General features: G+C 34.0%; 1 protein-coding gene across 1 annotated transcript in view; it reads left to right on the top strand.

Moving 5' to 3' along the window:
* The window catches only part of LOC144958734 (low-density lipoprotein receptor-related protein 2-like), a 146,414-nt gene that overhangs the window by 98,850 nt on the left and 33,954 nt on the right, over positions 1–13,610 (top strand). Inside the window, exons 49-62 of the mRNA XM_078890904.1 lie at positions 696–928; positions 1,494–1,618; positions 3,217–3,352; positions 3,476–3,592; positions 3,999–4,121; positions 4,683–4,829; positions 5,623–5,727; positions 6,239–6,370; positions 7,511–7,680; positions 8,145–8,232; positions 9,483–9,605; positions 11,026–11,148; positions 12,191–12,316; positions 13,003–13,134. Coding sequence (XP_078747030.1) covers positions 696–928; positions 1,494–1,618; positions 3,217–3,352; positions 3,476–3,592; positions 3,999–4,121; positions 4,683–4,829; positions 5,623–5,727; positions 6,239–6,370; positions 7,511–7,680; positions 8,145–8,232; positions 9,483–9,605; positions 11,026–11,148; positions 12,191–12,316; positions 13,003–13,134 — 1,880 coding nt within the window. The remainder of the gene's footprint in view (positions 1–695; positions 929–1,493; positions 1,619–3,216; positions 3,353–3,475; positions 3,593–3,998; positions 4,122–4,682; positions 4,830–5,622; positions 5,728–6,238; positions 6,371–7,510; positions 7,681–8,144; positions 8,233–9,482; positions 9,606–11,025; positions 11,149–12,190; positions 12,317–13,002; positions 13,135–13,610) is intronic.

The following is a 13,610-nucleotide window of genomic DNA, read 5'->3' as shown; positions in this document are numbered from 1 at the left end:
AAATGCAACTCAAATATGGGATTGAAATCATGATGAAATCATCACATGAGGCGCATATAAGACAAATCAATATTTAGAGAGATTGTCATCTCATATACACAAGGTTGCTGTTGGTTCTTGAGTAGGCATCCAGAGATATGAATAGATGTGATTTATAATATGTAAAATCTTTAAAAAACAGTATCATTTTGCTGCTTTTCCCATTTTCCTCTGCTTATGAATGATGTGAGTTTAAAGAGACTATCATAGTAGATGTGATTTGATTTTTCTTTTAATTTGAAATCGTCAGCTAGCTTATGATTATGATATTGTTTTTATTTTTTTAGGTTTATAATTCTGAATATTGTGATTCTTACAATGTTAAAGCCAGCCCGATGAGAAGCTGAGAGGAAAATGATTGAAAGCTATTGCCCATAACAGTCTCAAAAACCAAGATTTAATCATTTTTGAATGGTTCCAATAGAGCATTAAAATGAAATTCAAAAAGTCTGCATTTGATATTTGTGTTGCATCAGAATTTAGATCAACAAGTATAAGCGGGATATAAATTGACTATCCCATACATGACATTGTACATATATTGCTCGATCTGGTTTGAATCTGATATTTTGGTTTTGTTTTTTTCTCCAAAAGATAATATTGTCTGACTCTTAGATATGTGCTATGCATTTGATGATTTGTGTTTCAAACTTTAGAGACCGTATTGAGCGTGCCAATCTTGATGGAAACTATAGACAGGTGATAGTGGAAACCACTGTCCATCCATTCTCTTTGACTGTATCTGGTTTCTACATTTACTGGACTGACTGGACTCTGAGGGGCATCTATCGGGCTGAGAAACACACAGGTGCCAACATGAACATGCTTGTACAAGGCCTTTCCACAAGACCCATGGGCATTGTTGTTTATTCAAAGGACAGACAACAGTGTGAGTCAAAATACTTCACCCCCCCCCCCTCACTCCCTCAACCACTATTATCACCATTCCCACCTAAATTTGATTTATGTCAGGGTACACTAGGTGCAAAAAAGTGTGCACGTCACACAACTGTACAATAGAAAGCACAAATTCAAAATGAAATTTGAGCTATTTATACAGCATAAGAATCTGAACATACAATAATTTAATTTAATATTAACATATCGATTTAACTTTTATTTCATAATAATACTTGATTGTGATAACTTACCTCTGTGAATGTAGTGCTATTAATAGATTTAACTGGCAGGGACTTGAAGGAGCAAGCGAAAAAATGTATCAAACAAAGCATTACAATTCCCCTTTCTCCTGAAGAACTCTATAAACTTTGTAGTATCTTAAATGAAAAGGGAAAAATACATATAGCTAGAAATTGTCATTGCTTTATGAAAAATGTATTTATTTTTGAAATGCTGCAGAGGAATTGCCATTTCTTAAGTTTTGTAAAGTGGAACTGTCTTTTATTCAAGAATTTCAAAGACAGGAAGAGTATATGCCACTTTTCTTGTTGCAGGTTCCAACAACCCGTGTGCTGTATTCAACGGAGGTTGTAGTCACTCCTGTCATCCAGGACCTGATGGGGCAGTTGAATGTACCTGTGATGAAGGATCTGGGCTTGAAATCGGTAGTGGTGGAAAGGTAAAATAGATTCTTATGTCTTATGTGCAAGTGTTTTCAAGGCCAAGCATTATTACGAGACTGAGTAAAAAAGGATTGGGACAAATCTCCTGCTGAGTTCATTTGGACTTATACATGTAGTCTGGAAGCCAAAAGTTGAAATTTTTTATTCCGTCAAATTTTGACAAATTTATGGCAGTTAAAAACGACTGACCTAATATGGATGTCCGTCAGCGACAGAGCTGTCATTGAATTTTTTGTTCTCGAAGGAGAAACCTCAAGTAATATTTCCAAACGCCTTGAGAAAGTTTATAAAACTCAGGCTTTAGGTAGAGACAGTGTTTTCAGGTGGGTTGAACGTGTTTATCATCAAGAAAATGATAAGCAGTCCAACACACAATCTGACACCACCTCAACCTTGTCTTTATCTGACAAACTTATCGATGGTCGCCCTCCAAGCAGCACCGACTCTGAAGCAAATAAAGACAGAAGCATTAATCAAATCTGACAGAAGAATATCTCCTGATGAAATGGCAGGAGACCTTGAAGTCAGTCATGAACGTGCCCATCAACTCATGGGATTTTCAACAGTCTGTGCTCGTTGGGCACCAAATCACAAACGTGAAAGAGGGAAATGCTGTCCTGACCTTCTCCAGCTAAGTACGAGAGATGGCAGCGTTTATGAACCATCATTATGAACCTAAGTTGAAGACACAATCAATGGAATGGGGACATCCCTCTTGCTTAAAGACCAAAAAATTCAAAACTAAGAAATCAGCTGGGCAACAGTGTTTTGGGGCTTTACATGTGTACCATAGGGAGCCACTGTTGACTCTGAATGGTACATAGACTCCGAAGCAGCTGAAAGCAAGAATTTGCTGAGTCAGACTGGATTTGGAGATGAAACGAGTACTGTTTCTTAATAATGACAATGCCCGTCCTCACACCTCATTTGGATGGACAATGCTGTCTTGCCCTCCTTATTATTCAGACTTGGCACCCTCAGACTTTCATCATTTTGGTCTTCTAAAGGAGGCATTGAGGGGACATCACATTATAGATGATGAAGAATCCAAGACAGTTGTGAAATATTGGATAAAAGCTCAGTCAACTTAGTTTTATGAGGATGGGATACATGCCTTACAAAAAAAGTGGACTGTGGCAACTGGAAGAGGCGGAGACTGTGCTGAAAAATAGCAATCTACTTGTAAATCCCAAGCTTCAATTTGAGGTATGCATGATATTGATTCAATTTGTTTTAAAGTTATAAAGCAGTCCCATTACTTTTTGACTCATCCTCGTACCTCTTGTTTTGTCACAAAAATCAAATCATCTTGAGCACGATCAGTGAATGAACAAGTAACAATGATCACAAAACTTTGGCTGTGACTTTGTGTCTTTGAGGAAGGTATTTTTCACACAATACCCCATTTGAAATGTGTGAGTGAGACCTGGTTATGGTCAGTAACTGATTTTGTAAGTGTTTTTACAATGAAAAGTAGAAGTTGGTGAAAAAAAGAAGACAAGATAGGATGTAAGGATAGAGTAAAAACCCTCCCCCTTGAGGAGTTTTGTTTTTCATCCTTCTGAATATTGCCTTTTTCCTTTTATTTAATCAGGTGTGTATTCCTAGCAACAACACGTGTCTTCCAGATCAATTTGTTTGTCAGAATGGCCGCTGTCTAAGAGAAAGATGGGTTTGTGACTTGGATAACGATTGTGGTGATGGATCAGATGAAGACCCCAATCTATGTGGTATGATTTCATTTAAACTTGTTATCTTCAAAAAATTGATTGTTTCTTTTATTTGTTGTTTATACTAGAACATGATTTAATTATTTAGATGTCTAAATTGTTTTATATTTTGTTTATCCTCAGCACTCCATACATGTAACCCTAAATACTTTAGCTGTAAGAATGGGAGATGTATCCCACTGCGGTATCGTTGTGATTTTGACAATGATTGCAGAGACAATTCTGATGAAGAGGATTGTGGTAATTTTATTTTCTTCCTTTATCTTTTTACATGATGCTTGCCTGCTGTGTTAGGCTACAACATATCTCTTCATTTATCACTATCTTTATTGTTTTACCTTTCACTACATGCACAATTTTCAATATTTTTTTGGAGCTGATGACTTAGTCTATTTGAGTTATTAATGGCAATATTATATATGAATTTTGACAGTATGTGACTTTTCGACTATATCAGATTTGAACCAGAGGACATTAGTTTAAATTTTGGAGAAGAAGGAAGGATAGAAACAGAGTGAAAAAAAGAAGAGAGTGATATACATGCTTACATTTTAGTCTTTCTTAGATTATCGTTTTTTTTTGGTAATTTTTTTGTTGCCTTTTTTTTTCATTTCTAGATTGTATTTCATTTTATCTACATTTCCAGCCTACCCCACATGTGGCCCCGATGAATTTACCTGTAACAATTACCGATGTATTGGCCTGTCCCAAAAATGTAATGGTATAGACAATTGTCGTGATGGGAATCGCACTGATGAGTTGGATTGTCGTAAGTGTGTGGGGAGGGCCGCTCTGAATTTTTTGTTTATTGAGGAAACTGGAGTTGGAAATGATGTTTCTAGTGATTTGTTCTTTTTTTATTATTATTATTATTATTATTATTATTATTATTATTATTATTATTATTATTATTATTATTATTATTATTATAATATTATTATTATTATTATTATTATTTTTTATTATATTATTATTATTATTATTATTATTATTATTATTATATATTATTATTATTATCATTATTATAGTAAAATAAATATGGATCAAAAGAAAATTAGAATTTGATTTTTTTATATCATAACTTGTATTTTTTAGATTTCACTAAACTGCAGACTAACAATTTTCACAAAGAGAGTAGTGGATGTAATACAATGAAGCTTGAAGCGCATAGCAATTTCGGCTGTTTTAGCTCAAAAGGTTTGATATGATTAAGATAAAATTGAACTGCCTGAGATGGGTAAAAGTTGAGATTCAGTGTTTCTTGACTTTGGCTTTGAATCACTTAGACTTTATAGAATTTGACAATCTGCATTGCTTATATCCACCTCAGCGGATCGTACATGCCCTTCAAACAAGGTGAAGTGCCCCACCACGAATTTCTGTATCTTCAAACGTTACATGTGTGATGGGGATAATGACTGCGGAGACAACAGTGATGAAAATCCCCTTTTCTGTGACAGTGTGGCCTGTGATGAAGGTAATAATGACATTACACAATGAAATTTACATGTAACTGTGACAAAAGGTCAATTCTGTGCAGCTTTGTGGTCTTATGGTATGATACTTAGTTTCTGACCTGTAGCGTCCTATTCAGGCTAGCAAAAAATTGAATCCTTTTCTCTCATTTTTCCAACATACTCCTGTGTCAAATGAATACCTGGCCGGTAACAGCCAGTGATGATAGAGTTCTGCTAATCTGTGGAAAACTACAATTTCAGCTTTTCCTTGGTTTTCTTCCAACTGAGACCCCCCCCCCCCCTTTTTTTTTATTTTTTTTTTTTTTTTAAATTATTACCTATTAAACTTCTTCTTTTGATGTTACTGACCAGATGACCAGAAATACCAGCTGAACAATGCTCAATCACAATTGAATTCTACTTCTAGAGGCCACTGACTGGAAATGTCTAATGAACCTCACCCAGTCTGTCAGTCCCTAAAATAATAGTAATAATAGTAATTTTTGTTGGGATAGCCCTTTATTCAATAAAGACCACATGATTTACAGGAAATATTTTGCACCAATGTAATGAGTAATTTTTCTCAATTTTGAATCATCCCTGAACAGCATTGACTTTGTTAAAAAAACAACTGTAATACGCGTTTAACAGGTGTTGTGTCATGTTGCAGTTGACTTGGTATCATTTGTAAAGGTTTTGAGCTCATATTGTTGATATTGTGCAAAATAAAAGGTAAAATTGATCTTTGTCCTTTTTTCACTATTTGTTATGAAATGATGTGATTCTTAACGTTTTCCCACTTGGTTTGTCCAGGAGATTTTCAGTGTTCTCGCAGCCACAAATGTATACCTGGTCGATGGCAGTGTGATGGGGATGATGATTGTGGATTTGGAGAGGACGAAACTGCAGCTATTTGTAGTAAGGCTTTATTTTACTGTAAAATTTTGCTACAATTAGATAACTGCATCGATTCAAAATGTTAATTTATCATACTAGTATACATCAACTTTTTATTATTCAACACTTTGGATTTACACAGTATGGAAATTTTTATTATAATTGTTTGATCATTTATTTTCCTTAGAGGTCCCGATAGCTCAGGTGGTAGAGCACTCATTTAACACACAAGGGACTGAAATCGATCTTGAGTGAAATCAGAGATCTTTTTTTCTGTCCCCCTGTCCACCCAGGGTAGCTGGATCTACTAGCAAGCAATTTATATTGTCCCGTTTCACGTCATAGAAACTGGGATAAACTCTGGCTCAATGGGTCTAATGTCTCTGAAAGACACTTTACATTTACTTTTTTTTCATATTCCATACTTTTTTGTTTTCTTATTAACCATTATATATTTTAATCAATGTTCTTACAATTGTTCTTATTAATGATTTTAATATTATTTTTTTAAAACTTGCATCTCATGTACCAGCTTCATACAATCGCACATGTCAGTCTGACCAATTCAGTTGTGACAATGGGAGATGTGTATCCTTGAGATGGGTCTGTGATGGGGAAGATGACTGCGGTGATAACTCAGATGAAGCAGATGACAGAAATTGTCGTATGTAGAGCCTGTATTCTTACTTTACATATTTATGTCCAAGCAGGGTCAGGGTGATGTTCTCTAATTCAAAATTTATTTCAAAATGTTGAGAAAAAGTGATAATTTTAAATGAATAAAGAAGAGAAATAAGTGATGATATGAATCTATTGATATTAATGTCCTTTGTATAAATATATATGTAAATGTATGAAAGTTTATAAGGCGTAAATCTGTTAAATAGCTTTGATATTTGCAGGTGTTGAGCTCGATTAAAGCTATTATCAATTAATGTTTGCAATACATAGCAGTCAATGTATAAACTTTTTAATTCATAAATCTCCATGGTCTTTTTATAGCCCAATAAGAATCTTAAACCCTTTAACTCTCAATCAGTAATTATTTACTGTCCGCATGTGCGGCTATGTGGTCTAGTGGTATGACACTCGCTTTCGGATCGGAAAATCCTGGGTTCGAGCCTCGCTCGGCGCATAGTTGAGTCCTTGGAAAAGACTCTTTACTCACATTCTCTCACCGTACTCAGGTGTAAAATGAGTACCTGGCCGTTAACAGCGTTGTCTTTGTCTGAAAAATTGTAATATCGCCTAACAGGCGTCATGTCTCGTCCTACATGTTAAATGTTGCTGTTGACCAGGGACCCTTTGTAAAGCGCATTGAGCACGTTAAGTGGATATTGCGCTATATAAATGCTCAATTTTGATTTATTTTTTTTTAAATTTATAAAATAATCAAGAAAACACTCATTTTTTGTATTATTTACCAATTTTGAATATTTTGATGTAAAAGTATCTATCTATATGGGAGCCCTGACAGCCCAGTGGTAGAATACTTGCTTCACAAGCAAAGGGATTGGTATCGATTCTGGATAATTTTTTTCTGACCCACTATCCACTTAACTGTGATTGGGAAGTTGGGTTTGTTACATCTGTTAAAGTCTAGGGTAGCAAGCAATATCTTTTGCCCGTTTAATACTATAGAAACTAGGATGGGGATAAACTCTGGCTCTATTGACCTAATGGCTATGAAGGACTATTTTATATAAATAGAATCTATGTCAGGTTTTCTAGTTTATCAAAATGTTGTAATAGGTATTGGATTAAGAACTGCCTAAACATTTTTTACCTATCTATGTGACAACAGATGACCGTACGTGTCCTCCAAACACTTTTACATGTGAATCCAACAAGGAACATGGGACATACCCCTGTATTCCCAGTTCTAGAGTTTGTGATGGAGTCAGGAATTGTCGCAATGGGGAGGATGAAATGATGACTTGCCCTCCACGAACCTGCATGGAACATCAGTTTCAGGTAATTACACAATGGACCTTTGATTCAAATAGCCCAAATACAATAGTAACTCAGCTATTTTAATGAATAAAATTATGAAAAGGCATGTATGAAATTTCATGACAAAGCAGAAATCAAAATACAATTTTAAAAATCACCTCACTGGTGGAGGATCCTTTGTTAAGGCAGCCTAATTTATTTTCTATTCTATTTCGTTTTTGTTTTGTCCAGCACAGTTTCATACATACCTTTTCGGATTGTTATTTTATACCAATGTCTACTCCCAAATGTTTCACTTATGATATACTCTACTCCCAATTCAAAAACAAAAAACAACCCCCCAAAACACAAAAATAACTGGCCTTACTGGTGATCAATCTCATTGCCTGTTTTGAAAAAGATGTGTTATAACAAGCTCTTGTAAAATATTGGAAAATGAAGGTGTAATATCCTATGATAATAATTGTTTGCTTTGATATTTTCAGTGCAGCAATGGCATCTGTATCTCTAAACGATTCCGGTGTGACCATGACAATGACTGTGGGGACATGTCAGATGAGCCAGATGACTGCAGTAAGTCATCATTGTTCATCAAGCTTATAGGAAGCTAGTGATTAGACTTAGACAATTTCGTTTTTATATTTCTTTCTTTATTTTTTTGAAACTCATGACAAAATTTTCTCAGGTTTGTTTTTTTCTTCAGATTTAGTCATGTACCTGAATATATAATTATAAGAATTATAAGAACCAATCCCATTATCATGCATCAAACTATATTGGTAATATCTGATATGTTTACTGCGTATTCATTTCTTTTAAGATAGAACAGAGCACAATGGGTGATCATATGTCTGTCTTAATATCTAGATTCTAGGAAGAACCACAGCATTATTCCTGAAGGATTAAGATTTTTGGTTTGGGTACCAGCTATAGCGTTGGCATTTATTTTCATTATCTTGATTTGTTAAATCTTTACACTAAGTAATAACGTACTGGTATTGGTGGTCTTGTTCCGTGGTCTAAAAAAATTGAGACTTTGCACTGTCCCAGGGTATAAGTGCAGCTTGAGAGATTTATCTTGAACCAAAGCTAACCTGACTCAGCAGAGCTGGTCCCACATTGAAAATCTGCTATAAAGCCCTAAAGAAAAATTATTGGGCCCACACCTTATTTGGTTTTTTATCAACTCATTTAATTTTACTCAAGAGTAAGACAATGGCATTAAATAACACTTCTATCAGAGACACCTAGAAAATAAGCAATTGTATCTGTATTATTTAATTCCGGTTCTATCGTGAGAAATGACAAGACGGATCTATCTACCTTAACTAGAACCTATCATGATATGATGCCATACTCGTCGGTAATAATCCATGATGAACGTTTGGTATTTGATCTCAGTTTTCTCATTAATTCAAAGTTTTAAAAGATGTACATTTTTTAAAACTCAACATTCCAGAATACATATAGGACTTTATGTTGTGATAGTGGCAGCAACAGCATCAATAGTAGTAGTAGTAATCGTTGTAGTAGTAGTAGTAATAGTAGTAGTATAAGTAATAGTAGTAGCAGTAGTAGTAGTAGTAGTAGCAGCAGCAGCAGTAGTAGTAGCAGCAGTCGTAGTTGAAGAAGTACCAGGTTGATTAGTTAATTTTGATTTAGTCTATAGTGAAACCTGTACTTTTCCCAATTGAGGAAATTATCCAAGATAAATCCTTCTTTCTTTCATGTAAACTAAATATCTCAATACTTGCAGGCAAGTTATTTGCTATACAGAATGCATTTAGGAAACAATAATTAGTGTATAAATTCCACTCATTCAGACTACCGTAACTGTAGCAGTGAACAGATGACTTGTGACAACCGTCGTTGTATCCCCAAGACTTGGGCCTGTGATGGTGACAATGATTGTGGGGACGGAAGTGATGAAAAAGAGGATGGATGCTGTAAGTTCCCATTAACCTTTTAACTGTTTTTCAGAGATGCCAACTATTGTGAAAATTATTATTTCTTATGTAAAAATGGTTCCAAAACAAAATATTGGAAAATTTCTGAAAATGACTTATTTTTGGCAAACCACTCCTTATATATAAGAGTAGTTATACAGTGTCAGGACACTAAATGGTGTTCAATTTTACTTATGAAATGGGGGCTGCATTGGATTGCCCTTTTTATTTTATTTATTTATTTATTTTTTTAGGAAATTACACGTTTTTACCTACCAAATTACACATTTTTTTCTTCTTGAGGTCTGCATCTCAGGTTAATTCGAATTTCATCTAATTAAAATTTACAAGATCGTACCCAAAGATTGACAACGTGGATTCCAGGGAGTTCTTCAAATATGCGGTTTTGATGTCAACAAGAAGTAGGGGTCTTCAAAATTTTCAAAGACTGGTGTTCGACCTCAATATGTGCCCACTCTTTAATTTTCAGAACCACAGATATTTGGAACTCTCTATACGCCTCTTCAAGAACTGCAAGAAATCTCAACGTTTTTAAGAACTATGTTGATAAGGAATTAGATCACCTTAAGTTTGAATTCAATGAGTAATTTATATTTGTTTTATAATTGATATCCTGTACTTTAAGTCTTACTAATGCATATGTCAGTTTTTTTATCACTGAGATAGGACACCAAAGACCACACTATTGGCCTAATTTATCTCTTATTAGGTATTGTATTGTATTGTATTGTTATATTAGATTCCGACCCAAAGCAGAGTTCAAGCTGAAGTTTTCGTAAATTGTCACTAATCACTGCTCAAACTCACCAGTTTAATTATTAATACTGTAAGTTCAAGGCAAACAAATCATAGAGCTTATAAAGACAAACAACCCCAGTTTACTGCTCATTGAATGTGTATTTTTTCAATCGGGGCTACATTCGTGAACAGAGTTACAGGGGTTGGGGGGGGGGGGGGTCAGTGCTGATGCCAGCAAGTCAATAGTTTTTGCTCATTGTCAACAACATCCTCCCTGATCACTCATACTGAAGACTCTTTCATCTCACTCATCATTGCAGTCACTTTCACAAGACTCAAGACATTTAACTATTATCCAACGACCCCCACTCATTACTACTGTTTATTATTTTTAATATTTGAAAACATATGTTTTTCAAAGTGAGACAATCTGAAGAATTTTCTTTTGAGAAAGACAGACAATATGTGGACGTTTTTCATGCATAGAAAGGCAAATAATAAAAATTGATGACCCTTTTTAAGCTGAAAATCAAAATTTGTAGACTGATATTGTGAACATATGTAATGAATTGCAGTCGTCAAATCATCATTTTTATTGGGAAAATTTATTCTTTGTTTTCTTTAATTCATTTCCATTTTTGTTTTCTCTTTTATTTCACAGTGACACCAGAACCCACTTGTGCAGGCAACCAGTTCCGTTGTGACAATGGTCAATGTATTCCCTATGAAATAGTTTGTAACAAAAGTCCTGACTGTGATGATGAGTCGGACGAGAGACACTGCAGTAAGTGGTTTGGATCTTACATCGATGTCAAGATGTCTTAACCATGCATTGAAATGAATGAATGGGAAATCCATTGATGATTAACAAATATAATATATCTGGCTTTTCTATCTTAAATACACCTTTGGATGGGAGCATCACCCTTGAATCATATACCTATGATGTTCGCATGGGTGTACGATCCGATAGTGATGTCGTTTCTTCTTCTCTTTACTAGCCTATCCTGCTTCTTTGGTTTGTGATTGTATTTTTGACAGGGGATTTTTTTTTTTCTGTAAATTTTCTGCCTGTTTGTTCTTGGTTATTTATAATTTAGCTTATGATATCTTTAGGTTATGATTTTGATTTACATTTGTACTATTTTTGTTAGATTGCTTGTTTTTTTTGTTTCAGCGGTCTCTCATATAAACTCAATTGTGTTGGAAGAGACCTAAAGCAACAAACAAAAACACCTTATCCAAAATAACATTTGGGAAAAGTGTAAAAATTATGTGATGATACATACCTCCTAAATTCATTCTTTACAGATGGAATTTGAATTTACTCTCAATTGACATTGCAACTTGCCATTTTCACCGAGAGGACTATAACTGTTATTGTTTAAAAATTTGCTAAGCCTGTAGTTGTTGTCGTAAATAAGCAGAGATTGTGTGATTTGAAAGAAATTCAGTTTTACTTCCAAAGTAATTTTGGTTGCAAAAATTTGAGAAAAATTGATCAAAGGTCTTTCCTGTCATTTATTCAAATGATCCCCACTCTTATCTCCTCAGCTTTTCTATCATCATTTTGCCATTACTTTTATTCTCTATTTTTTTTAACACGTAGCCTTGACAGAAGCCAAAGCAAACAAGGCTTTATATTTACAGGATCGCCAAAAGATGCCTTTCTTCATGTCTTCATACAGATACAATATCATAAAACTTGTGTGGCCTGTTTTGGGATATTTGAATCATCAAATCATATTGATTTATATTAAAGTGTGTAATGTAATTCAAAAACAATGTCACATTGTATTAGTTATTTTCTCTTTTTTTTTATGCAGACATTGATGAGTGTGGCAGTGTCCATGTCAACCACTGTGAGCACAAATGTATTGACACATTGACAAGTTTCAAGTGTGAATGTAATGATGGATTCCAACTCATGTCAGACAGGAGAGCTTGTCGAGGTAAATTTCCTTTTCTTGATTTAAGTTTGCCAAATACAAATAACTATGACAGACCATTTGAATGACTTTGTCTATGTTAGTGTCAGCTCCAATTTCAATATTTTTTTGTTCAAATCTAATTGTGACATAGCATATGATGGTAGAGTAGTGAAATTTAATACAACTGAATTGTAATATCTCGTGCTATAACAACAGGTATCCTATTCCTATAAAGAAACAACATTTCTCAAATCTTTCGTTTTGAATTGGGCCTGAAAGTTTTCTTGTATTATATTTCATTTTGATTTTAAAGTTGGTATATTCAATCAATATTTTTAGGATTGACAACTTAAAGCCTGTTACTGTCTGAATCCATATTACGTTTTCTGTTTGATCTGTCATACATTTCTTCAATGTTCAAATCAAGAGTTGTCCTTAAGAATCAAGCTGATAAAAGATAATGATAATTTACCAACAGAACAATGCATGTCCAGTCTTGCAGGTGCTTAAAAGAAAAAAAAATACAACTATGTCATAAGTTGTTTATAATTTCCACCTTATTGCAACTTAGTTTTCTAAAAAAACATACTAATTGATTTTGAAATCTAAACACCTCTAAAATGTTGTATAAGGGCCTGGTTTAACATATGATAATGAAAAATCAGAACATAATATTTATCTTGTCTCTTTAATTTGTGCACCAACAGACATCGACGAGTGTGAAGAGGTTATGGGTATCTGTTCCCAGACTTGTGAGAACACAGAAGGAAGTTATGTTTGTAAATGTTCCAATGGCTACCACAAGATGGCTGATGGCAGGACATGCAAGAAAACAGATAGTAAGCATTGTTTACATATTTCAATTACTATTTGTTTTTTTTTTATAAATCAAAAGAAGTTTGAGTAATCTAATTTTCAGTTAACTACTCCAGATTAAATTTTTAAAAAAGAAATTTAAGATGAAGCTATGCATGATAGATTTTAAAAAGTAAATATAAAAAATGCTGACTAACATTGATGCAATTTATGATCGACATAATCATATATTCATCCAAGTGATGTTTATCGAAAGCAATAAGCATTTGATGCATTCCTTTTGAGATTTCCTTCCACCTCCTATATCAAATTCATGTGAGCCATATGCCGATAAATTGAATTTTAAATCAAAATGCTCAGATTTATACTTTTATTATTATTTTTTATTTTCAATTTAATAACAAGCATGCATTTTTACTTATATAGGCATACAAATATAACTTATAATTCAAATTTACTGTAAGGTAATAATACCATGAAGGGTGTTGTTCATTTTCTT

Source organism: Berghia stephanieae, chromosome 13 (genome assembly GCF_034508935.2).
Source record: "Berghia stephanieae isolate SIO BIC M18660-M18661 chromosome 13, UCSD_Bste_1.3, whole genome shotgun sequence".
In the NCBI taxonomy this organism is placed as follows: domain Eukaryota; kingdom Metazoa; phylum Mollusca; class Gastropoda; order Nudibranchia; family Aeolidiidae; genus Berghia; species Berghia stephanieae.
Note: the sequence above shows the minus strand (reverse complement) of the source record. Positions and strands in the feature narration are given on the sequence as shown.